The following is a 27,830-nucleotide window of genomic DNA, read 5'->3' on the forward strand; positions in this document are numbered from 1 at the left end:
TTGAACCACCGAGTTGCGTTAACTACGACTCCCTTACAAAACGTTTTTATTCCATTAATTTTAAAAGAAAGACTGCTCTATATAGTCGTAAATACATATGCAACGAGATATACAGTGAAATGGCAGTTGCGTACACTCTTTGTAGGGAATCCCTTGTGTTCTTTTCCCTCTGAATTTGAGAGAGTGCATTGAGATCGAGGGGCGCCTGCTGTCCATTGAAGCAAGAAGCCTCATGTTTTCGCCAAGCCAGGAGGAGCAGTGCGCCCCTACAAAAGACCCAATAAAATACGGGGAGTTGGTAGTATTAGGGTAAGTTGAAGAAAAGCTTACGTTTAGTAAGTTACGGAAGTGTTGGTATTTTAGAAAGTAAACAAGTTAGCTAGCTAACAATTTGTAGGCTAGTTGGAGAAGTCGAGGCTATGTTTGTGACTGATTGAACTTTTTTCCAGCACTGAAAACACAGACTGGAGTTAGCTATCTTCGCCGTTAATACAATTAACGCTTTAGTTACTTCGATTAAGATGGTGTAGGAAAAGTTTGTTTACATAGGTAACGTTACACTGCTATCGTTAGAGGCCACAGAGAACTTGACGCGCCCACGTTACTCAACAAATCAGAAATGTGTAACGGTATAGTAGCTATCTGTTTTCATTTACTTTTTCGGAAACGGTATAAACATTATATTTATTTACAACGTAACCCACAATACATGTGTAGATTGTGGTGGAAGGATTTGAGATAATAGTACATATGAGTAAATCACAGAATTCCCAACCTTGCAACAGTGTTCTTTTAGCGCCTGTTTTTTTTTTGTTCCAATAAAAGTTGCTCACAAGTAATGACTCGATTCAGGTCGGATGAGGAATTCGGAAGTGGCGATTTCCCCCATCCCCCAATCCTCACTTTTTCCTAACATGTTGCTTTGCTTACGTGATAAAGTCATCTCTCATAGCATCAGAGTATGCTAGTGTTTCCACGCGACTTTAAATAGGCTCAGACTTAGGCTAATGTAGGCCTACTTCTACGTCCCCAATTTTAACCCTCTTTTTTTATTATTATTATTGTAAACATTTTTCATGTAAACTGATTCAGCGATAATATAGTCTTTGAAATGTTTTAGTGCTCACAACTTTTTTTTGAACTGACAGGAGCACTACCCACAGAAAAAAAGTAATCAACTATGTTCTCAATCGATACAAATGCCATTTAGGGAATTTAAGACTCCTTGATTAATCTCTTACTGACATATTTTCGGAACATCCAAAACACAAGTGGACATGTTTGTTCCGTTTATACATTAAATGCTATACAGAAAGTAGTAATACCATTCATAGATGCTAAAACTACATTTAGCACCTATTGATGATAGCAGGGATGCCACTTTGGTCGTAGAAGTGGGTGGGGGGCATAAAGTGGCGTGGGTCTGGGGATCCTCCCCCAGAATGGTTTTGGGCATCTAAAGCTAATTTCCTGCATTTTTAAATAATCCAATATGTCATCTCTATTTAGAACAAAAAGTCAGCAAAAATGCATACACTCTTTAAGCTAGGTAAGATATAAATATTACATATGTTTGTGATTAATAAGACTAATAAGCTAAATCAAAGGTAATTCAATAATAAATATTGTGTTGCACCTTTAAGCAATTGCCTAACAAATGAACAGCTCTTCCTTACATTTTTGTTTGACATGTTTTGTGTCATTGGGAAAAGCCTCTATCAACCCTTGATACAGTTTGGAAATCAACTTTGGAGGTTTGTTGCTTTAAAATAGCATCTGGCTTGTCCAGTGTTTGCTGCACAGAGAGAACAAAGTGTTGTATCTGAATAAAACACCTCACCTCCATCAGACTGGTCTTCCCTGGCTGCCTGACCCTGCTGAGACCCCTGTCACCATCTGATCCTCTTAATAAAATGAGGCATGACAAAGAATTCCCTTGGTGTACATTTATACATTATATTATCCAATAATAGAATCAATGGTTCCATAATTGAAATGACCATTATTCCCAGATCCCAGACTGTAGCTTTAAGCTGCTGTCCTGTAGCTACTGTAGGTCTTCCCATCACTTCAAGATAGAACTTTGTATCATTTACTGATATTGTTAATATACAGTGCATTCAGAAAGTATTTAGACCCCTTGACTTTTTCCACATTTTGTTACGTTACAGCCTTATTCTAAAATTGATTAAATACATATTTTCACTCAATCTACACACAATAGCCCGTAATGACAAAGCAAAAAACATTTTTTATAAGTTTTTGCACATGTAATAAAAATAACATAGCTTCTTTATATAAGTATTCAGACCCTTTGCTATGAGACTCGAAATTGAGCTACACACAATATCCCATAATGACAATGCAAAAACAGGTTTTTACATAAATAAAAAAAACATTTATTACAAATAAAAAACCAATACCTTATTGACATAAGTATTCAGACCCTTTGCTACGACACACGAAACTGAGCTCAGGCGCATCCTGTTTCCATTGATCATCCTTGAGATACAGTGGGGAGAACAAGTATTTGATACACTGCCGATTTTGCAGGTTTTCCTACTTACAAAGCATGTAGAGGTCTGTAATTTTTATCATAGGTACACTTCAACTGTGAGAGATGGAATCTAAAACAAAAATCCAGAAAATCACATCGTATGATTTAAGTAATTAATTTGCATTTTATTGCATGACATAAGTATTTGATAACCTACCAACCAGTAAGAATTCCGGCTCTCACAGACCTTTTCGTTTTTCTTTAAGAAGCCCACTGTATTTCTACAACTTGATTGGAGTCCACCTGTGGTAAATTAAATTGATTGGGCATTATTTGGAAATGCACACACTTGTCTATGTAAGGTTCCACAGTTGACAGTGCATGTCAGAGCAAAAACCAAGCCGTGAGGTCGGAGGAATTGTCCGTAGAGCTCTGAGACAAGATTGTGTCGAAGCACAGATCCGGGGAAAGGTACCAAAAAATGTCTGCAGCATTGAAGGTCCCCAAGAACACCGTGGCCTTCATGCTTAAATGGAAGAAGTTTGGAACCACCAAGACTCTTCCTAGAGCTGGCTGCCTGGCCAAACTGAGCAATCGGGGGAAGAAGGGCCTTGGTCAGAGAGGTGACCAAGAACCCGATTGTCACTCTGACAGAGCTCTAGAGTTTCTCTGTGGAGATGGAACCTTCCAGAAGGACAATCTCTACAGCACTCCTCCAATCAGGCATTTATGGTACAGTGACCAGACGGAAGGCTCTCCTCAGTAAAAGGCACCTAAAAGACTCTTAGACCATGAAAAATAAGGTTCTTTGGTCTGATAAAACCAGTGCTGGAAAAAGTACTCAATTGTCATACTTGAGTAAAAGTAAAGATACCTTAATAGAAAACTACTCAAAAGTCACCCAGTAAAATTCTACTTGAGTAAAAGTATTTGGTTTAAAATATACTTAAGTGTGAAAAGTAAATGTAATTACCAAAATTCCTTAAATTAAGCTAACCAGACGGCACCATTTTATATATATATATTTTTTTAACGGATAACCAGAGGCACATTAAAACATTCCAACATAATTTACAAAGGAAGCATGTGCGTTTAGTGAGTCCGCCAGATCTGAGGCAGTAGGGATGACCAGGGATGTACTGTTGATAAGTGCATGAATTGGACCACTTTCCTGTCCTACTTAGCCTTCAAAATGTAACGAGTACTTTTGGGTATCAAGGAAAATGTATGGAGTAAAAAGTACATTATTTTCTTTAGGAATGTAGGGAAGTAAAAGTAGGCAAAAATATAAATGGTAAAGTACAGATACCCAAAAAGAATACTTAAGTAGTACTTTAAAGTATTTTTACTTAAATACTTTACACCACTGGATAAAACCAAGATTAAACTCTTTGGCCTGAATCCCTACGGTGAAGCATGGTGGTGGCAGCATCATGTTGTGGGAATGTTTTTCAGTGGCAGGGACTGGGAGACTAGTCAGGATCGAGGGAAAGATGAACAGCGCAAAGTAGAGCATACAATACCTATTTTTTAATAGCCGTTCTCACACGGGTTTGTCTTAAACTGGTGGTGGCATAGATGCTTTTCCTGGCAGCGGGCCGGCTGGGTGAGTGGGTCTTATGGAATGAAAATAGGGATTGATCAGGATACAGCCTCTGCCTCTCCTCAGTCCCCTCTCTGTCTATTCATTGTGCCTGTGGGACTGAAGCTATTGACTGCATTGTGAGTCTCCTAGGAACTGCTCTGTGAGGGAAGCTTGTATTCGACTGGGACTTCTCCGGGTAGGTGGAGCACAGACCTCCAAACCACCAATACGGGAGGGTGGTGACTAACTGTAGATGACGTCTGCTGTTGAGGATGAACCAGAAATGTTGCTGTACATTGTCACAGTTTGGACTGGTTGTGACCTAAAGCCCCTTCAACTCTGTCACAGTGACTAGGGGAGTGCGGATGACTCTTTCCTGTGAATGGCAAGGCTGGTGGACTGGGATGCTCAGTCTCTAGTCTAATCCCTGCTATTATCCAAAAGTAAAATCCGCTATCTGTCTGGCCCAGGTCAAAAGGGAAAGGGATTACAATAGCTACAGCACAGATGCTGTCCCAGCTAATGCAACGATGAAGATGGCTCCAGGTGACATTACACACTTCACTTCCTGTCCTTAAAGATTGATAATGGACTGGTATTTATGTATAGTCGTCCCATCTGACCCCAAACGGCTTAACTGGAGTGGGGGAGAGATGTTATGGCCCAGTAGCATCAAGCTAGGGAGAGATAAACTTTTATGTCACATGCTTAGTCTACACCTGTTTTTACGAACGGTGAAATACCCATCCCAACAATGTTGAGAGAAATAGAAAAGTAATAGAAGACAACACAAGGAATACATACACAATGAGTAACGTTAACTTGGCTGTATTCACAGGGTACCGAGTCGATGTGCGGGGGTATGAAGTAATTGAGATAGATATGTACATATGGGTATGGGTAAAGTGACTGGGCAACAGGAGCAGTAGCAGCAGCGTAGTCCAAAAAGAATTAATGCAAAGGCTGGTCAATGCACATACAGTGAACTCCAAAATTATTGGGACAGTGACTCATTTTTTTTTTTTTCGGTTCTGTACTCCAGCACTTCGGATTTGAAATTCTACAATGACTGTGAGGTTAAAGTACAGACTGACAGCTTTCATTTGAGGGTATTTTTTAATCCATATCAGGTGAATCATTTAGAAATTATAGCACTTGTTGTACATAGTCCCCCCATTTTAGGCGACCAAAAGTAATGGAACAAATTCACTTAAGTGTATTAAAAAGTTCCAAGTATTTGGTTTCGCATTCAACAACTACATCAAGCTTGTGACTCTACACATTTGTTGGATACATTTGCTGGTTGTTTTGGTTGTCTCAGATTATTTTGTGCCCAATAGAAATGATGTATTATCATTTTGGAGTCACTTTTACAGTACATTTGAGTAATTTAGCAGACACTTTTATCCAGAGTGACTTACAGTAGTGAGTGCATACATTTTCATACTTTTTTCATACTGGTCCCCCGTGGGAATCAAACCCACAACCCTGGCATTGCAAGCACCATGCTCAACCAACTGAGCCACACAGGACTATAGTGAATAGAATGTTTATAAATACTTCTACATTCATGTGGATGCTACCATGATTAGAGATAATGATGTGTGGAAATTTAGAGGCATAAATATCAGACCCCCAAAATGCTACCCTCCCCTGTTATTGCATTGGTGAGAGGTTAGCATGTCTTGGGGGTATGATATTTGTGCGTCTTAACTTTCTCACTCATCATTATTCACGATTCATTCATGATTATCCCTAATCATGGTAGCATCTAGGCTTTGGCGGTATACCGTATACCAGGGTATTTGAAAATAGCGTCAATACATTTAGAAACTATACATTTTTATATTATTAGCTACTTTTTAAGTAAATACCTGCAGTCAATTTGTATAATATGTTAGGAGATGAAGATTTCGTTCTTCATTTCACCTGTTCTTCATATCATGAAGCTTACTCTAGTTCCCCAGTCATTTGTTTGTTTGTAGATAGGAGACTGGAGAAAGTGGGGGCAGGTGAGTTGAGCTGTGTATTGACAGGGGTCGAGCTGTGTATTGACAGTGTATCGATAGTCAAGTGTTTTTTCCCCGTTTTTTTTCTTCGATAGATTGATCAGAGACGTGCAACTCTAGTTTTCTTTCACAGATGACAACAGAAGTGCAATGCTATTTGGCTGGCAGCCACACATGTAGGCTAAGTGAGCTTACAATAATAAATACATTAAAAAACTATGCATAGCCATCATATTTCTGTTTATCATAGAAAGAATGTAGCCATCTGCATTTCCTAATGTTTTTCTTAAAGTTAATCTGGCATTTTACTGGAGAATTTATTTATTTATTTTGCTAGGCATGTCAGTTAAGAACAAATTCTTATTTTCAATGACGGCCTAGGAACAGTGGGTTAACTGCCTTGTTCAGGGGCAGAACGACAGATTTGTACCTTGTCAGCTCGGGGATTCGATCTTGCAACTTTTCGGTTACTAGTCCAACGCTCTAACCACTAGGCTACGCTGCCGCCCCATGTATGTAGTCTAGCTACACATCAGTCAGAGCGCTGTCTGCTGATAGAATACCTGTTCGTGAATTCTCATCCAAGTGGAGAAGTGCAACTGAACCACTAATTGAGTCTGATGCCAAGCAGAAATTACAATAAGAAGAATTTTAGATCTGCGTCTAGAAAACGCAGCAAGATATTTCTTATGTGTTGTATCTTTTTTCCTGTGTCAAAAACACGAATTCTGCTTTAACGTGACCCCGAAGTTTAACTTGTTATTAATTCAGCCACATACTTAGATAAGGGTATTGTGTTGGCTTTCTGTCGTGTTTGAGAAGTCAAAGCTCTTTGAATGAGTTATCTGTACAGCTGCCACTGCTATCTTTTGATTTCCTTGTTTTTTTCCCCTCTCTGTTCTCGGGCCCGTCTGCTCCTCCCCATCTTCTCCGAGCAGGCAGGTCCGTTGCCCTAGCGACTCCAGACTCCATACAGACACAGTGTGTATACAGGCTGCTCAATGTCTCTGGTTCACATTCGCTTGTAAATGTCCAAACTCACAAAAAATGACGTTCGTTAGCTCCTACCTATATATGTATAACTTTTTTATTTACCTAGCAGCCTCCATGAAAATTCGCTATTACTTGTGCAACTTTTGTTAGCATTCTGCTAATAGATGCCCAATGGGCTTTTATGCATTTTGTTGGCGCCCCCTTGTGTACTAAACCGGTAATACCGTTAAACCAGGGATAAGAGGACAGTAGGACGATATGAACATCTGGATACTGCCCAAACCCTACTAGCGTCCACATAATGTAGAAGTGTTTAGAAACATTCTTATTTAAAATAAAAGTGACTCCAAATGACACTACAATATTTAACATTTATTTTTGTGTACAAAATAATCTGAAACGGCAACATGTATGGATGAAAGTACCCTCAAATTAAAGCTGACAGTCTGCACTTTAACATCATAGTCCGTTATTTCATTTCAAATCCAAAGTGTTGGAGAACAGAGCCAAAACAACAAAAATGTGTCACTGTCCCAATACTTTTTGGATCTCACTGTAGTCCAGGTAGCTATTTAACTTTATAGCCATCTTTATAGCTTGGGGGTAGAAGCTGTTCAGTGTCCTGTTGGTTCCAGACATGGTGCATCGGTCCTGCTTGCTGTGCAGTAGTAGAGAGAACAGTCTATGATTTGGGTGGCTGGAATCTTTGGAATTTTTAGGGCCTTTCTCTGACATCGCCTGGTACAAAGGCAATAGTATTGACTGGTACCAAGGACAATAATCGCTTTAGAGACAGGTGGCTGCCGAAGGCTAACAGAAGAGTGCAATTGATCCTGCCTGATTGTGAACTGATCACTGCGGTTGTGACTTGTTTCATATTGATCGTACTCATGTGCAGTCAGTTAGTAATGGCAGAGATAACATATTCCCCTGTGAGAGGGTTGTGTCGAGCAGACCAGCTCTACCCTGTTCTGACTGAGGCAATGTGTTTGCCTGGCTGTGGGGACAGGTGGCCTGGGCAGGACGGAGGAGTATGGGGGGGTGGTAGTCGCTCGCTGCTGTTGCATCAGTGTTGCATTAAGGGGGCTTTGGGGATTACAGTAGTGGTTTGTTGTTTAGCCCATTCACTAATTAAAATAAAGGTGATTTACTTAGTGAACATAATTCATTCTGAAATACTGTGATCTAAGTCTACGTGTCAGTCTGAACTCTCTTATTTGCACGATCATTGTGGGTGGGTGATAGGCCTGTGTTGGATGGGAGGAGAGCATGGGGTTTCCCAGCTGTAGGGGCCAGCTGGTGGATGTAATTGTTCTGGAAGGGGCGTCTCCATTCACCAGGCAGACCAGGCGTGTAGTAACAGCAGACTGAGACTGGGCATCACAAGGGTGCACCAAGATGGAATTGTGAACCACACAATTGTTATGATGAGGCCATTTTTTGTCCTGTGTTTTTAAGAGTCAGCCAGTTCAGGTTCCAAGTTATTGTGACTAATACGGTAGAGCTATTACGCTGTTGAACCTTCATGTGAGTCAGAGAGCCTCGCCGGTCTAGACAGTCCTGTAAAGGGCAGCAGGAGACCTGACGCACATTAAAAACTCTGCTCTGCTACAGGCTAGTGTAGATCAACAGGTCGAGCTACATCGTGGCTAGCTTAGACAGGGAAAGCATTTAAAGTGCATTATGTAATAACTCTAATAATCCAAGGTGATGCTTATATCACAAATAAAATGAATGTGATTTCCAGGAACACATTTTATTATTCATCGCACATTCATTTCCAGACATGCGTGTTCTGTAACATATTCTCTGAGACCTTTTCTCTCCTGGAAGCATATGTTTACCCACCCTTTGTGGACAATTAATTCCCCTTGTCTCAAATGTTGAAAACTCACGTCTTTCTCCTCTTCTTTCTGACAGGTACAATGGCTCCCTCCCGAACGGAGACCGGGGCAGAAGGAAAAGCCGCTTTGCCCTGTACAAGAGAAGCAAAGCCAACGGTGTTAAACCCAGCACCGTCCATATCCTCAACACACCACAGGCCAGCAAGGTAAACCAGGAACCTAGCCTACTCATGTAGGCTATTCATGAATGAACTAAGTAATTGGTTGGATTAATACTTGATGAGTTCTCATGAATATGTTATGACCCCACTTATCAAGTTGATAGTCATTTAAAAAAAAAAAAAATTACACACAAATAAGATTTTTAATGTATCTACTTTGGAATCCCAGTCAAGAAAATATTGCTGCTCTATTGATAGATCTGTGACATTTACTACACAAAAGCTGCAGACTGCAGCCAGTAAACTGCCCAATCCTGTATATGTCTGCCTTCTTGCAATTGTTCTAGATAAATCAAGCACACATTTCGGAGCACTTCTCCTTTTTGAAGTTTGCGTCTTCTGGCTTCAGGCCCGAGTCTGGGTTGGTCTCCCACCCTGTAGCCTGACTGTGAAGTCTGCTGGCCGGTTGCTCTTACTGGGAGAAGGTTAGGCGCTAGCTGTTAGCTGATAAAGGCTGTGTAATCTCTGACGGCCTGTTTACTTTACTGTACTGTGCTCTTGTCTGTGCTGTTTCATGACACTAGGGCTGGCCCCATTTAGTTGATTGTTTGGTCGATAGGCTGTTGGTCGACCAAGATTTCTCCAATCAGACACCTGTCTGATTCGTTTCTGTCTGAGTGGACTAATCCATTGTGGAGGCCATGGGGAGGGCACAGTCCATCACTCTTAAGACATGTCCAACTGTATTTGTATATGGTTAAGGTCAATGGTGCAACACTAAAAATCATATTATTTTATAACAAATGTGCTTTCTAACTTTTGATAGCGGTCGCTGTCCGCGGTTCTGAAACATAAGTGCGGTGTTGAATTAGTGCCTTTTACTAGACAATGTTGCAATGTGGATAATAGCAAAGTTAACCAGCATATTGATGTTGAGAACAATGCGGCAGAGGCAGCAATGGTGTAAGAAGACGAGAAAACAGCCCTTGCTTTAATTGTCTAGGAAAATTGAGGAGAGGAAACCCCAACTTAATTTGGTCTATAATATATAGTCTTAACTGTTAAATGTGCCTGGCTTTTTAAATTATCCATATATATATATATACAAATGATGTGCACACACCTTCAAATTAGTAGAGTTGTTATTTCAGCAACACTTGTTGCTGACAGTTGTATTAAATCGAGCACACAGCCATGCTATCTCATAGACAAACATTGGCAGTAAAATGACCTTACTGAAGAGCTCAGTGACTTTCAATGTGGCACCGTCATAGCATGCCACTTTTCCAACAAGTCAGTTTGTCAAATTTCTGCCCTGCTAGAGATGCCCTTGTCAAGTGCTGTTATTGTGAAGTTGAAACATCTAGGAGCAACAACGGCTCAGCCGCGAAGTGGTAGGCCACACAAACTCACAGAACGGGACCGCTGAAGCAAATTGTCTGTCCTCGGTTGCAACTCTCACTACCGAGTTCCAAACTGCCTCTGAAAGCAACGTCAACACAAGAACTGTTCGCCGGGAGCTTCATGAAATGGGTTTCCATGGCCGAGCAGCTGCATACAAGCCTAAGATCACCATCCACAGTGCCTAGTGTCGGATGAATTTGCGTTTGGGGGATGCCAGGAAAACGCTACCTGCCCCAATGCATAATGCCAACTGTGAAGTTTGGTGGAGGAATAATGGTCTGGGACTGTTTTTCATCGTTCAAGCTAGGCCCCTTAGTTCCAGTGAAGGGAAATCTTAAAACTACAGCATACAATGGCATTCCAGACGATTCTGTGCTTCCAACTTTGTGGCAACAGTTTGGGGATTGCCCTATCCTGTTTCAGCAGGACAATGTCCCTGTGCACAAAGCGAGGTCCAGACAGAAATGGCTTATTGAGATTGGTGTGGAAAAACTTGACTGTCCTGCACAGAGCCCTGACCTTAACCCCATCGAACACCTTTTGGATGAATTGGAACGCTGACTGCGAGCCAGGCCTAATTGCCCAACATCTGTGCCCAAACTCACTAATGCTCTTGTGGCTGAATGGAAGCAAGTCCCCGCAACAATGTTTCAACATCTAGTGGAAAACCTTCCCAGAAGTGGAGGCTGTTATAGCAGTAAAGGGGGGACCAACTCCATATTCAATCCCATGCTTTTGGAATGAGATTTTTTGATGAGCATGTGTCCACACTTTTGGTCATGTAGTGTATCAACAGAAATAAGACAGATCTTGCTAGTGTTGGCAGTTTGAGTGTTTGTTTAATAGTCTACTGATTCAGTGAGCATCAAGCCTCACAACACGTCGGTTGATAACATAAAAAAAAAAAAAAAACAGGCTCTCTGGTGTTATGTATTTGGTGTTTACACTTTCAAATGGTCAGAAATGATATTAACAATAATAACCCTCCTTTTTCTTGATCTCCTTGTTATCATTACTATTATGATCCTTTATAAGAAGCAATATCATTAGTAGGCTTAGTATAGCAGCCTTGTATAACCGCCATAGGCCTTAGAGCACGTGCTGTTTATTCTTAATCCTGTAACTTACGTAGGCCTATATTTCAATACTTATTTTAAATAAAATAAAATAAGTGACCCTTGAATAATTAGCGTAAACAATAAAGTGTTCCGTTTTGACAATTGCATCGAATAGTCCCCGCGATATGCAACTGTTCAGGGAAGTCAGGAACCAATACACGCAGTCAGTCAGGAAAGCAAAGGCTAGCTTTTTCAAACAGAAATTTGCATCCTGTAGCTCTAACTCCAAAACGTTTTGGGACACTGTAAAGTCCATGGAGAACAATAGCAGCACCTCCCAGCTATCCACTGCACTGAAGCTAGGTAACACGGTCACCACCGATAAATCCATGATTATCGAAATTTCAATAAGCATTTCTCTACGGCTGGCCATGCTTTCCTCCTAGCTACCCCAACCCCGGCAAACAGCTCCGCCCCCCCGCAGCTACTTGCCTGAGCCTCCCCAGCTTCTCCTTCACCCAAATCCAGTTAGCAGATGTTCTGAAAGAGCTGCAAAACCTGGACCCGTACAAATCAGCTGGGCTAGACAATCTGGACCCTCTCTTTCTAAAATTATCTGCCGCCGTTGTTGCAACCCCTATTACCAGTCTGTTCAACCTCTCTTTCGTATCGTCCGCAATCCCTAAAGATTGGACAGCTGCCGCGGTCATCCCCCTCTTCAAAGGGGGTGACACTCTCGACCCAAACTGTTATAGACCTATATCCATCCTGCCCTGCCTTTCTAAAGTCTTCGAAAGCCAAGTTAATAAACAGATCACTGACCATTTCGAATCCCACCGTACCTTCTCCGCTGTGCAATCCGGTTTCCGAGCTGGTCACGGGTGCACCTCAGCCACGCTCAAGGTACTAAACGATATCATAACCGCCATCGATAAAAGACAGTACTGTGCAGCCGTCTTCATCGACCTGGCCAAGGTTTTCGACTCTGTCAATCACCGTATTCTTATCGGCAGACTCAACAGCCTTGGTTTCTCAAATGACTGCCTCGTCTGGTTCACCAACTACTTCGCAAATAGAGTTCAGTGTGTCAAGTCGGAGGGCCTGTTGTCCGGACCTCTGGCAGTCTCTATGGGGGTACCACAGGGTTCAATTCTCAGGCCGACTCTTTTCTCTGTATATATCAATGATGTTGCTCTTGCTGCGGGTGATTCCCTGATCCACCTCTACGCAGACGACACCATTCTGTATACATCTGGCCCTTCTTTGGACACTGTGTTAACAAACCTCCAAACGAGCTTCAATGCCATACAACACTCCTTCTGTGGCCTCCAGCTGCTCTTAAACGCTAGTAAAACCAAATGCATGCTTTTCAACCGTTCGCTGCCCGCACCCGCCCGCCCGACTAGCATCACTACTCTGGACGGTTCTGACTTAGAATATGTGGACAACTACAAATACCTAGGGGTCTGGCTAGACTAAACTCTCCTTCCAGACTCATATTAAGCATCTCCAATCCAAAATCAAATCTAGAATCGACTTTATATTTTGCAACAAAGCCTCCTTCACTCACGCCGCCAAACTTACCCTCGTAAAACTGACTATCCTACCGATCCTCGACTTCGGCGACGTCATCTACAAAATAGCTTCCGATACTCTACTCAGACTGCATCCAGTTTGCTATCACAGTGCCATCCGTTTTGTTACCAAGGCCCCTTATACCATCCACCACTGCGACCTGTATGCTCTAGTCGGCTGGCCCTCGCTTCGTCGCCAGACCCACTGGCTCCAGGTCATCTATAAGTCTATGCTAGGTAAAGCTCCACCTTATCTCAGCTCACTGGTCACGATAACAACACCCACTCGTAGCATGCGCTCCAGCAGGTATATCACACTGGTCATCCCCAAAGCTAACACCTCCTTTGGCCGCCTTTCCTTCCAGTTCTCTGCTGCCAGTTACTGGAATGAATTGCAAGAATCGCTGAAGCTGGAGCCTTATATTTCCCTCACTAACTTTAAACATCAGCTATCTGAGCAGCTAACTGATCTCTGCAGCTGTACATAGTCCATCTGTAAATAGCCCACCCAATCTACCTACCTCGTCCCCATATTGTTTTTATTTACTCTTCTGCTCTTTTGCACACCAGTATCTCTACTTGCACATCATAATCTGCTCATTTATCACTCCAGTGTTAATCTGCTAAATTGTAATTACTTCGCTACTATGGCCGATTTATTGCCTTACCTCCTCACGCCATTCGCACACACTGTATATAGACTTTCTTTTTTTCTATTGTGTTATTGACTGTACGCTTGTTTATTCCATGTGTAACTCTGTGTTTGTGTCGCACTGCTTTGCTTTATCTTGACCAGGTCGCAAATGAGAACTTGTTCTCAACTAGCTTACCTGATTAAATAAAAAATGCATGAGACTTTTTAGTCTTTGCTGTAATAAAGGCTTATTAAACAAGACTTTCTGGTACGCTTTTAATTTATTTCGTGTTTACATTGTTCCAAATGGTCAGAAACAATTATATTGTAATCTATAATATGCATGCAGTGCTTGTTTCTTACCTTCTTTTTCTTGATCTCCAGTATTTTCCACAACTAGTCAAATTTTTTTCCACAGAGCAACCAGTGAACATTCTCCCATTTAGAGTTTATTTGTAACGTCCTCTTCATGTGTTCGGAGTTTGTTATAACCTATTTATTGATATGCTATGTCAGACCTTATTGGTCATGTGCATGCGATGCATACATGTCACGTGAAGAGAGTAAGGGTTGAGGGAATGGAGAATGTTTTTCCTAAACAAATGAGGGATTTCAGTAACAAAACATTTCAGTCAAATGGCTGTAATTATGTTGCAGCTTCAGCAACAGCGTGACAAACACTTGATGTTCTGTGGTCGCTACAGCAGGGAGGAGAGACCGACAACGGGTGCTAGTCAGTCATTTTTCTTTTTTTACACAGCACAGCAAGTCTGGGCCTGGTACAATCAAATCAATTGCGGTTGGAATCCCTCTAGTCATTTTTGTGTCATTATTTCATCAAGCATAGCGCTTAAAGCATCAGACAAGCTCAGTGTATATAGTTGATTTGATTAAAACATATAGGATGTGTCTGTGGAAAAATACATGTTTTAAAATTTCGACCAGATTCTCAATCGACAAAGAGTTTGAGTCGGAGACAGCCCTACATGACACACCACATTAGAACAAGTTAGGTTTATGTAGGAGGTCATGTACTGTCTGTTTTAAGTTGATGGGGCTTTATTAACCCCCCAGCACCTTCACCTCCCCTTTCCCTCTGCTATCACCCTGGTATCAGGGCCTGTATTAAGCTTGGTTTAGCGGGTGAAGTGAGGAGGAAGTTGTTGCAGTTGGCTGACCTTCCGCTCACAGCTGTACACACAGAGATGAAATGGCTGTTCTTTCTGGCAGGCAAGAAAGGGAACCTTGTTTTGAAATTCTCCCTTTTGTGGCCCTCCGTAGCCTACCACTGTTGTCAGTGAATGAGTTCAACATACCTATCGTCCTTGAGCCAGCACAGAGTTCTATTTGAAAGCAGAGATTTGAAAGGGCAACTATTATGGATATCCGTGTGTGTCCCCCGATGCCTTCTCTCACTCAGCAGGAATGCGTTTTTCACTCAAGACACACACGCCATGTGAACATAATGAGAAAGCTGACTGGGTGAGTGGGGCTATGCACACTCTAGTAGATAATGAGGATCTCTGCCATTGCCAGACTCCTATTCAAATCCTGCCTTGCTCTCTAATCTGCCCACTTGATCTCAATTAGAGGGGTCTGTCTGGGTGTGTGTGTGTTCCTTTGGGTGTTCCCTAACATACGGTTTAGGCCTCTTCGTTCTCCAGATCTCATTTGGTTGCGTGGGGTTTTAGTGGGACTTTAGCACTGGATATGCGGAAATCCAAAAGGAGAACCAAATGTTCTGTTGAAAATGTTAGTTAACTCTATCATGGTTGATGTTTCTTACTCCTGCAGACCCCCGTAGCGTGGCTTGTATGTAGACCGTGCCTAGTGTAGTGGGAGGGCTGTGACTGAGAGTATAAACTGTATCTGAGCCCAGACAGACACCGGTGGATGGATGTTGGCAGTGTGCTTTGTGTTAAAACTTCTACTTGGTCACAATCCCGGATCCGGGAGCACCCCCATCAGTAAAAAAGCTGACTAGCATAGCCTAGCATAGCGTCACAAGTAAATACTAGCATCTAAATATCATTAAATCACAAGTCCAAGACACCAGATGAAAGATACACATCTTGTGAATCCAGCCATCATTTCTGATTTTTAAAATGTTTTACAGGGAAGACACAATATGTATTTCTATTAGCTAACCACGATAGCAAAAGACACAACTTTTTTTTCCCACCATTTTTTTCCTGCATAGGTAGCTATCACAATTTCGACCAAATAAAGATATAAATAGTCACTAACCAAGAAACAACTTCATCAGATGACAGTCTGATAACATATTTATTGTATAGCATATGTTTTGTTAGAAAAATGTGCATATTTCAGGTATAAATCATAGTTTTACATTGCAGCCACCATCACAACTCTCACCAAAGCAACTAGAATAACTACAGAGACCAACGTGAATTACCTAAATACTCATCATAAAACATTTATGAAAAATACACAGCGTACAGCAAATGAAAGACAAAGATCTTGTGAATCCAGCCAATATTTCAGATTTTTTAAGTGTTTTACAGCGAAAACACAGTATAGCATTATATTAGCTTACTACAATAGCCAACCACACAACAGCATTGATTCAAGCCAACAATAGCGATAACGAATAAACCAGCAAAAGATATAAATTTTTTCACTAACCTTCTCAAACTTCTTCAGATGACAGTCCTATAACATCATATTACACAATACATATAGAGTTTGTTCGAAAATGTGCATATTTAGCGGCACAAATCGTGGTTATACAATGAGAATAGTAGCCAAGCTGCCAACAAAATGTCGGGAGAAATCTTGGGAGAGGCACCTAATCTAATCATAAACTTGACTAAAAAAATACAGGTTGGACAGCAAATGAAAGATACATTAGTTCTTAACTTCTTATGGCTGCAAGCCCGACGTCGGTACACTTATGACAACAGCCAGCTCAAGTGCAGGGCGCGAAATTCAAAATATATTTTTTTTAAATATTTAACTTTCACACATTAACAAGTCCAATACAGCATATGAAAGGTACACATCTTGTGAATCCAGCCAACATGTCCGATTTTTAAAATGTTTTACAGGGAAGACACAATATGTAAATCTATTAGCTAACCACGTTAGCAAAAGACACCACTTTTTTTACTCCACCAGTTTTTTACTCCATCAGTAGCTATCACAAATTCGACCAAATAAAGATATAAATAGCCACTAACCAAGAAACAACTTCATCAGATGACAGTCTGATAACATATTTATTGTATAGCATATGTTTTGTTAGAAAAATGTGCATATTTCAGGTATAAATCATAGTTTACATTGCAGCTACAATCAGAAATTGCACCGAAAGCAGCCATAAAACTTACAGACACCAACGTCAAATACCTAATTACTCATCATAAAACATTTCTGAAAAATACATAGTGTACAGCAAATGAAAGACAGGCATCTTGTGATTCCAGCCAATATTTCCGATTTATTAAGTGTTTTACAGCGAAAACAAAATGTAGCGTTATATTAGCTTAGCACAATAGCCAGAAACACTTGGGCGCCGACGACTAGTTCACATCTACGACAGATATATGAAATAGCATCATAAAATGTTTCTTACTTTTGCTGATCTTCCATCAGAATGTTGGACAAGGTGTCCTTTGTCCAGAACAGTCGTTGTTTGGATTTAGAACGGCAACTTTCCCTCTTCATTTAGCACGCGCACTAGCCAAGTGGCACGGATCTCTCCATCGTCAACAAAGTCAGAGAACGGAACACGGCAAAACTCCCGAAAAAATTTCAATAATCTGATTAAACTATATTGAAAAAACATACTTTACGATGATATGGTCACATGTATCAAATAAAATCAGAGCCGGAGATAGTAGTCGTCCATAACGGCAGCTAAACAGAAGGCAATCCCACTGTCCACCTCGCGCTCCCAAGAGTACCGGAAATGAGGGACACGTCATACAAAGAGCTTGTATTCCAATTCAGACCAAGATAAACACTAAATTTCTTCTCTCACAGCCTCTTGACATCCAGGGGAAGGTCTATGAAGTGCACGTAGACTCTTACGTATCATGCCCATGTATAGGCAGGAAGAAGAACAGAGCCTCGATTTCAGACTTTCCACTTCCTGGTCAGGAAGTTTGTGCCAAATGAGTTCTGTTTGACTCACAGATATAATTCAAACGGTTTTAGAAACTAGAGAGTGTTTTCTATCCAATAGTAATAATAATATGCATATTGTACGAGCAAGAATTGAGTACGAGGCAGTTTAATTTGGGAACAATTTTTACAAAGTGAAAACAGCACCCCCTATTGTTAAGACAAGCCCCTGTATGTCTCGCTACAGGATCTCTTTTTGTTCACTTTTTTTTCTGCAGCTGCACAACACAGCAATCGTGAGTGACCCACTTTTACCTCTCCCTTGCTCACGTGATGGAGCTGTTAGGGGAAATGGAATTTAGATTCCGATTTAGAGTGGATGGGCTGGGTGGCGGGCTGGGTGGCGGGCAGGGCTGGGTGGCTGCAGGGCTGTGTTTGAGAGGCTTGAAATGAATCCACCTTCACGAAGCTCAGCTGATAGCCTGGCCTTTGTTGACTGAGCCTAGAGGCCGGTTCATGGTCACTGTAATGGAAGTGTTACGTCACAGGAACACTGATCCCTACTGTTCTGTTCTGAGTATTACTGTCCCAACTCCTGTTTGTTTTTGTCCAGTGATATAATCAAGGGGTTGTGCAATCATCTAATGATTCCCTCAACACGAGTGGCGGAGCGGTTGCGGAAAGCATTAGTTCCCTCCGTGACTCCCTGGCACATGACTGCTCTTTGATCTAATGTTGTGAGAACAAACAGTGGTCATCAGATGTTACCGGGTTGATAGTAACCTGCCTAAATGACTACCGACCTGTAACACTCACGTCTGTAGCCATGAAGTGATGTGAAAGTCTGGTCATGGCTCACATCAACACCATCATCCCAGGAACCCTAGACCCACTCCAATTTGCATACTGCCCCAACAGATCCACAGATGACGCAATCTCTATTGCACTCAACACTGCCCTTTCCCACCTACACAAAAGGAACACCTACGTGCAAATGCTGTTCATTGACTACAGCTCAGCGTTCAACACCATAGTGCCCTCGATGCTCATCACTAAGCTAAGGACCCTGAGACTAAACACCTCCCTCTGCAACTGGATCCTGGACTTCCTGACGGGCAGCGCCCAGGTGGTAAGGGTAGGCAACAACACATCTGCCACACTGATCCTCAACACGGGGGCTCCTCAGGGGTGTGTGCTTTGTCCCCTCCTGTACTCCCTGTTCGCCCATGACTGCGTGGCCAAGCACGACTCCAACACCATCATTAAGTTTGCTGATGAGACAGCCTATAGGAAGGAGGTCCGAGACCTGGCAGTGTGGTGCCAGGACAACCTCTCCCTCAACGTGATCAAGACAAAGGAGATGATCGTGGACTACAGGAAAAGGAGGGCTGAGCACGCCCCCATTTTCATCGATGGGGCTGAAGTGGAGCGGGCCGAGAGTTTCAAGTTCCTTGGTTTCCACATCACCAAGAAACTATCATGGTCCAAACACACCAAGACAGTCATGAAGAGGGCACGACAAAACCTCAGGTGACTGAAAAGATTTGGCATGGGTCCTCAGATCCTCAAAGTTCTACAGCTGCACCATCGACAGCATCCTGACTGGTTGCATCACCGCCTGGCATGGTAACTGCTCGGCCTCCGACTGCAAGGCGCTACAGATGGTAGTAGTGTGTACGGCCCAGTACACCACTGGTGGTGTCAGTGGGAGGCCCTAAAAATTGTCAGACTCCAGCCACCCTAGTCATAGACTGTTCTCTCTGCTACCGCACGGAAAGTGGTACCGGAGCGCCAAGTCTAGGTCCAAAAGGCTTCTTAACAGCTTCTACCCCCAACCCATTAGACTAATCAAATAGCTAATCAAATGGCTACCCGGACTATTTGCATTGACCCCCCCCTGTTTTTACGCTGCTGCTACTCGCTGTTTATTATCTATGCAGTCACTTTACCCCTACCTACATGTACATATTACTTCGACTAACCTGTACCCCCGCACATTGACTCTCTACTATTACCCCCTGTATATAGCCTCGTTATTGTTATTTTGTTGCTCTTTTATTTTTTACTTTAGTTTATTTCGTAAATATTTTTCTTAACTGCATTGTTGGTTAAGGGCTTGTAAGTAAGCATTTCATGGTAAGGTTTACACCTGTTGTATTCGGCGAGTGTGACTAAACATTTGATTTGATCACCTTTTTATAGAACCGAAGAAGCCCTTTGTTTCAATAGGTTTGTATGATTTCATTAGTAATGAGCTCATACATTATTGTAATTTACAAATGACTTAATACCCTATTAAGAGTTTCAATGTAAGATTACTGTCATTATCAGTCCATTATATGCATGTGTAGAATGCATCTTTTGATCTGCTGCTGCTGTTGTTTCAGGCGGTGAACTGCAAAGGGCAGCACAGTATTTCCTACACTCTGTCCAGGAACCAGACAGTAGTGGTGGAATACTGCCATGACAAAGACACAGACATGTTTCAGGTAAGTCCACCCGTTTCAATATTCCAGATGATCCATTGGTTTAAATTAATCAGATTATGTACATTTCATTGTTAATTTTACTGAAACCCCTCAAACTACAAGTTTATAAGGCAATCTGCTTAGTAATATACATTTCATGTTCATGCATTTTTAACAAAACTCTGGTCTGTTTTATGTAAATCTTTAATGAAGTCTGTCTTCCTCATCGAGTTGTTTGCTACGAAGCTGGGCAGTGTTTCTATAGCACTGTGGTCTCTCTGTGACCGTCTGTCCCACTTTCTTTGTCTTCTCCCCACTCTCCTTTCCTCAAGTGAACACGTGTTCTGTTCTGCACGCTGTTCTCCACCTAGCGTTAATCTACAGCACAGAGACCGCTCCACTCCCACCAGGGAGACGTTCTACTGCTGCAGACACGCTTTACATTCTAACCTTTATTGTGTCTATGTGTCTGCAAACGGCACTAAGTAAACAAAAGCCATACCCAGCAGAGAGCTGTTTAAAACCCACTCAAGGACAAACGTTGGCCTACTAAAACAACGTTTGACACTTCAGACAGTTTGATCTTCAACTCTACAAACTGAAAATCGTATTAGTAAATCTCAATACCAAAATGATGAACATGGAGAGAAATGAGAGATAATGTTAGCACACCAGCTGTGTCAGAGAACCGCGAATCAAACCATACCTGAGATAAATGACGAGCTGGGTAAGAGATGTATTGAACATTTAGAGATTAGTTCATGCTTTCTTAACTTGTACTCACAATTTACTCGGAATCCGCTGGTAACGCTACCTTATTCAACACCTTCTTTTAGAACTTAGATATTCCCACAGTTTAACCTGAGATACTGTAGCTGCTGAATTGGAATAACATTTCTCTGTAGAAGAGATTGTGTTGGCAATTAAATCTATGCAGTGTGATAAATCCTCTGGGCCCGGTGGATTTCCGAGCGAATTCTTAACAAATTTTCTCAGATCAACTTTTTCCTCTCTTGCGTTCCGTATTTGAGGATTCATTCTCCTCCTTCTTTACCCGGCAGGTAGCCTAGTGGTAGGTAGCCTAGTGGTTAGAGCGTTGGGCCAGTAACTGAAAGGTTGCAAGGTCGAATACCCGAGCTGACAAGGCAAAAATCTGTTGATCTGCCCCTGAACAAGGCAGTTCCTAGGCACACTGTTCCTAGGCAATCATTGCAAATACGAATTTGTTCTTAACTGACTTGCCTAGTTAAATAAAAAACAATGAGACGGGCATGTATTTCTAATCAAACGCCTTATTTTACCTTTATTTAACTAGGCAAAATGAATATGAACTTTTCTTTGCATTTTTCGAGGTCTGACAACACTGCATATTTTTGTTATTTTGACTAGTTGTCATTTTCTGCAAATAAATGCTCTAAATGACAATATTTTTATTTGGGAGAAATGTTGTCAGTAGTTTATAGAATAAAGAACAAATTCTTATTTTCAATGACAGTTTCTCTGGTTTTACTATTTTATAGGTACGTGTTTATTCTATAAACTACTGACAACATTTCTCCCAAATTCCAAATAAAAATATTGTCATTTAGAGCATTTATTTGCAGAAAATGACAACTAGTCAAAATAACAAAAATATGCAGTGTTGTCAGACCTCGAAAAATGCAAAGAAAAGTTCATATTCATTTTAAAACATTAGTATTGTGTTGTTTAAACTTAGGAATTCAGAAATCAATATTTGGTGGAATAACCCTGATTTTCAATCACAGCTTTCATGCGTCTTGGCATGCTCTCCACCAGTCTTTCACATTGATGTTGGGTGACTTTATGCCACTCCTGGCGCAAAAATTCAAGCAGCTCAGCTTTGTTTGATGGCTTGTGACCATCCATCTTCCTCTTGATCACATTCCAGAGGTTTTCAATGGGGTTCAGGTCTGGAGATTGGGCTGGCGATGACATGGTCTTGATCTGGAGGTCCTCCATCCACACCTTGATTGACCTGGCTGTGTGGCATGGAGCATTGTCCTGCTGGAAAAACCAATCCTCAGATTTGGGGAACATTGTCAGAGCAGAAGGAAGCAAGTTTTCTTCCAGGACAACCTTGTACGTGGCTTGATTCATGCGTCCTTCACATAGACAAAACTGCCCGATTCCAGCCTTGCTGAAGGACCCCCAGATCATCGGCGATCCGCCACGAAATTTCACAGTGGGTGTGAGACACTGGCGTCTAGGCCTCACCAGGTCTCGCACCCACTGTGAAATTTGGTGGAGGATCAGTGATGATCTGGGGGTCCTTCAGCAAGGCTGGAATCAGGCAGTTTTGTCTATGTTAACTGACTTGCCTATGTAATAAAATAAAAATAGACTCTGTTTTTAAAGTTTATCCTTATATCAAAGGGGGCATAGGCATGGTCTATACCAGGGTTCCCCAACTGGCATGCCACATTTTTCTGAGCAAAACATTTTTATTAATATAATTTTTTTTTACCAGGTAAGTTGACTGAGAACACATTCTCATTTACAGCAACGACCTGGGGAATAGTTACAGGGGATGAATGAGCCATTTGTAAACTGGGGATGATTAGGTGACCGTGATGGTATGAGGGCCAGATTGGGAATTTAGCCAGGACACCAGGGTTAACACCCCTACTCTTACGATAAGTGCCATGGGCTCTTTAGTGACCACAGAGAGTCAGGACACCCATTTAACATCCCATCCGAAAGACTGCACCCTACACAGGGCAATGTCCCCAATCCCTGCCCTGGGGCATTGGGATATTTTTCTTGACCAGAGGAAAGAGTGCTTCCTACTGGCCCTCCGTCACCACTTCAAGCAGCGTCTGGTCTCCAATCGAGGAACCGACCAGGACCAACCCTGCTTAGCTTCAGAAGCAAGCCAGCAGTGGGATGCAGGGTGGTATGCTGCTGGCATGGTAATGTTTTGTGTGGAATTTTTATTTTTGGACATAAGACTGTAGAAACAGGAAATCGGCTCCAATTTACTTTAATTTAAGAAATCTGTTCCAAAAATTTTCCACACAAATGTAAGAAAGGATTATGTTTTAGTTAAACAAATATCTGTTAGGGCTTCTTGCAGTCAATTTGCAGTTATGCTCCGGTCCCCCGACCATCCACTCCAGAAAAAATTGGCCCGCGGCTGAATCTAGTTGATGATCTATACGTTATTAAACTCGCACAATCCGGAATCCCTGGACTCTTAATAACCAATGGGAAGAGGATTTACGTGAACAACTTTCAGATGAGTATGCTTCAAAGAATCCATTCTTCATCTATATGTCTAAGACATGCTGTAATTCAATTTAAAATAGTTCATCGTCTGCATTGGTCAAAGGCAATGTTATCCTAGATTAGACCAGAAGTACATCCCACTTGTGACCGTCGTAAGCAGGCTTCTGCTACTTTATTGCCGTGTTTTGGAAATGCCCAAAATTGACAGATTTCTGGATAACAATATGAGACATTTTCTAAGATACTGGAGAGACCTATAGTGCCTTCGGAAAGTATCCAGATCCCTTCCCTTTTTCCACATTTTGTTACAGCAATATTCAAACATTTTCCTCATTTAATTTACACACAATACCCCATAATGACAAAGCGAAAACAAAAGTATTAAAAAACCAAGCATTGAGGTCGATGGAAATGTCCGTAGAGCTCAGAGATCTGGGGAAGGGTACCAAAACAATTCTGCAGCATTGATGGTCCGGAATAACACTGTGGCCTCCATCATTCTTAAATGTAAGAAGTTTAGAACCACCAATACTCTTCCTAGAGCTGGCGGCCCAGCCCAACAAGACTCGAGGCTGTAATCGCTGCCAAAGGTGCTTCAACAAAGTGCTGAGTAAAGGGTCGGAATACTTATGTAAATGTGATATTTCAATTAGCAAAATGTTCTCAAAGTTTTTTGCTTCATCATTATGTGGTATTGTGTGTAGATTGATGAAAAAGTCATTAATCGGGGTGGCACCATAAGAGGCCCCCTCTGAACAGTTCTATGGGCAACATGCTGGTAATTTACTACTCTTTTAGGTAGACGTCTTATGCTATTTAAGTGGAAGGATCGGTTTCCTCCTACTTTTAACGATTGGATAAAGGAAGGCATGCAACATCTCAAGCTAGAGAAAATGCGCTACTCCATTAGGGGATCTGCAATTACATTTTATATCTGTCTACCTTTCATATCCTTTGTAGAAGACATGGACCAGCTAATTTCACAACTCCATAAACCAACCCTAATTTAAAATTTGTATCACTATTTTTACTCTACTTACTTACTCACTCTAAAAAATTATATTACTCAAATTCTATATCATGCCTGCTTTAAGTCTGGTTTTAGGGTGGGTCTTTGTTGTAGCATGGGGGGGTTGGGTTGGGTTTGATCTGGGAGGAGATCCGTGTGTGTGTGTTTTCCCTCTACTTGTTCTGTCTGTATAATCATCATAAAAAATTGCACAAAAAAAAAGATTTGAGAAATTTTAAACAAGGACAAACGTTGAAACAAAATGAAAGACGGAAAAGCATTTACTTTTCTGTGTGAAGCTCAAATTGATATCATTATTTAATCAGTATCTTATTGTATTACAATGCATACAAATTCTATTGGTTTGTGACCTTGTTTGATTTAACATAGTCCTCCATCAGTTAGCTAAGGATGCTATATATTGATACAGTCACTGTTCATCCTGGTTATGGAGCATTCATTGACATGCTCTCATTCATTATTTTATTTTTTATTTTTTATTGTGCGATCTCTGGTGCTGGCAGCATCTGAGCCTACTGTTTTTACTATTTATTAAGGAAATAGTCCATGAACGCAGGCCCTGACCTAAAAACAAACACTTTCTAAACACCTTGTTTTACAAATGGATGTTCAGACCCTAATGGTGCAGGTGTCTGTTGTAACCTGGGCTGACTATATTGTCCTGCAGATTGGCCGCTCCACAGAGAGTCCCATAGACTTTGTGGTGACGGACACTGTGTCTGGGGGTCAGGAGGGAGAGGAGACGCCCATCACCCAGAGCACCATCTCGCGCTTCGCCTGTCGTGTCGTCTGTGAGCGGGTCCTGCCCTACACCGCCCGCATCTACGCTGCTGGCTTTGACTCCTCCAAGAACATCTTCCTGGGGGTAAGACTGGGCTCACGGGGAGCTGTCCCAGGGTTATGAATGTCTCCTGGGTTGATTGGTATTCAGATTTTCTTTATTTGCATTTTATGACAATAATGCACAATGGAACACTTCTAGCATGTTTTTACGTTCTCTTGTTTTCCTCCTAAGAATCTAAGCCTGGTTCGCAAGTGCTTGTCTAGCATTCCAGACAGAATAAACAAGATTAGCACACAATTTATACTAGCACCAGTGTTATGGAACCCCACTACTGTGTGACTTTGCCCTTGTCTCATCCTCAGGAAAAAGCCGCCAAGTGGAAGAACCTGGATGGTCACATGGACGGGCTGACAACCAATGGAGTGCTGGTGATGCACCCCAGGGGTGGGTTCACAGAGGAGTCCAAGCCGGGAGTATGGAGGGAGATCTCTGTGTGTGGGGATGTTTACACCCTGAGAGAGACCCGCTCTGCTCAGACCCGCGGCAAACTGGTCAGTAACACTGATGATGCTCCACCATTACCCTGATTGAAATCTGTTGTCAGTCATTTTGGTCAAATAAAGAACCATTAAAAAATGTCAGAGCATTCAACGTATACTCTTAAAAACGTAGTTTCCATAGACTTAGTGCTCTAACCCAGCTGTCAGTGTTGAGCCCAGTGTAACCTAATGGAGCTGTGTGTGCTGCGTTGCCCCCTGCAGGTGGAGTGTGAGAGCAACGTGCTGCAGGACGGTTCCCTGGTAGACCTATGTGGCGCCACCCTGCTGTGGCGCACAGCTGATGGCCTCTTCCACACACCCACCCAGAAGCACCTGGAGGCCCTGCGGCAGGAGATCAACGCAGCGCGCCCCCAGTGCCCTGTGGGCCTCAACACCCTGGCTTTCCCCAGCATGCAGCGCAGCCGTGCCCTCTCCTCCCTGGAGGACAAGCAGCCCTGGGTCTACCTGGCCTGTGGCCACGTGCACGGCTACCACAACTGGGGCCACCGCTCGGAACAGGAGCCCAGCGCCCAGCGGGAGTGCCCCATGTGCCGGACCGTGGGCCCCTACGTGCCGCTGTGGCTGGGCTGTGAGCCTGCCTTCTACGTGGATGTGGGCGCCCCCACACATGCCTTTGTGCCGTGCGGACACGTGTGCTCAGAGAAGTCGGCAAAGTACTGGGCGGAGATCCCTCTGCCCCATGGCACCCACGCCTTCCACGCCGCCTGCCCATTCTGTGCCACCCAGCTCTGCCTCAACCAGGGCTGTGCCAAGCTCATCTTCCAGGGCCCCATTGACTGAGCTGCGGGGCCCTGGGGTGGGGGAAAAAACGAGACAGGAGGGCCAACATGCTGTGAAACTATTCAGACTATTTAGTGCTTTGTTTTTTATCACCGGACTGTAAAGAGGAGGAATGCTTGACAAGGTTGATGGTGTACTACAACAGTGTGTTCCAAGTGTCCGTGGAGATGGTCCTGAAGGCAGTGGTCCATTACACAGTGTTTGGTTTGGGCTTCTGGTCCTCTGGATGGCTGCTGGCGTAGTGTACGCACAGCGATGTGGACCTAAGGCACAACCACAGAAACCATCATACTCTTTAGCTGCCAGCCATCAGCTTTCAACTCAACTGAGCTAACTCTCTGGACTGTGCAAGCTAAAATGGCTGCTCATTTCAAGTAGAAGGGCTACAAAACATGTTTATCGATCATAAACTCCAAACGGATTACAGAGAGTAGGTGTAGTTAGGGTATGTGGGGGTTGGGTTGGGTGGGGTGGGTTCATGGTGGGCCTGAGGTGCATGATTTTCTCAGAGCCAGACAGCTGGACTGTTGGCTGGGAGGAGGACCGAGCGAGCCAGCAAGGTTCATGGGTAACTAGTTAAGTGCGCCCCAGCTCTTATCTGGTTTTTAATGGTATCCAGAACATTTAGCCTTTCCAGAGGTGAGCTGAACTCTGTTCTGTTCAGGGAACAGATCCTTAAAAGAAAACAAGTGTTTTTCTCTCTTGTACAGAGATGTATTCCAGTGCCTGGGACTCCCAGTAAAACCCTGGGAATATTTTTACTAAATTAAAAAAGCTATTTTGTTGAGGGTTATTAAGGGAGGGGGAGAGTTTTACATAAAGTATAAAGAAATTTAACCCACAGAATAGTTTCCATCTTTTTATTATTTGTTAAGAAGTATTTTACTACACTGAGGTGTACAGTTTTTTTTATGAAAATGTTAATATATTTTTCTCTTGTGTAACTATTGTGTGCATGTAGGTTGGATCACATGGGTGTGCTTGAATGTGTCAACACCGGCTCATACGGAGACATTAGTCCCTTGTGACGTAACCACCAAAAGGCAACAACAGGCCACTGGCATCAACCTTGTGGGTCATGACAATGAATCTATTAAAATACATACTTTCCTCACCA

General features: G+C 42.4%; 1 protein-coding gene across 1 annotated transcript; it reads left to right on the forward strand.

Annotated features, from left to right (window-relative positions):
• Positions 1-27,830, forward strand: peli2 (pellino E3 ubiquitin protein ligase family member 2). Its single transcript, XM_038967502.1, has 6 exons — positions 1-309; positions 9,005-9,134; positions 20,233-20,334; positions 25,257-25,454; positions 25,736-25,924; positions 26,135-27,830. Exons 1-6 carry the CDS (start codon positions 233-235, stop codon positions 26,711-26,713), a joined length of 1,275 nt encoding a protein of 424 aa, XP_038823430.1. The 5' UTR covers positions 1-232; the 3' UTR covers positions 26,714-27,830.

This window comes from Salvelinus namaycush, chromosome 28, assembly GCF_016432855.1.
Source record: "Salvelinus namaycush isolate Seneca chromosome 28, SaNama_1.0, whole genome shotgun sequence".
Classification (NCBI taxonomy): domain Eukaryota; kingdom Metazoa; phylum Chordata; class Actinopteri; order Salmoniformes; family Salmonidae; genus Salvelinus; species Salvelinus namaycush.

What these genes read in the sequence shown, in the direction of transcription:
- peli2 (XM_038967502.1), top strand. Translation starts at nt 233, where the DNA reads ATGTTTTCGCCAAGCCAGGAGGAGCAGTGCGCCCCTACAAAAGACCCA. An exon ending in ACACACCACAGGCCAGCAAG is followed by an intron (nt 9,135 to 20,232) that starts GTAAACCAGGAA and finishes CTGTTGTTTCAG; the next exon opens with GCGGTGAACTGCAAAGGGCA. An exon ending in CTCAGACCCGCGGCAAACTG is followed by an intron (nt 25,925 to 26,134) that starts GTCAGTAACACT and finishes TGCCCCCTGCAG; the next exon opens with GTGGAGTGTGAGAGCAACGT.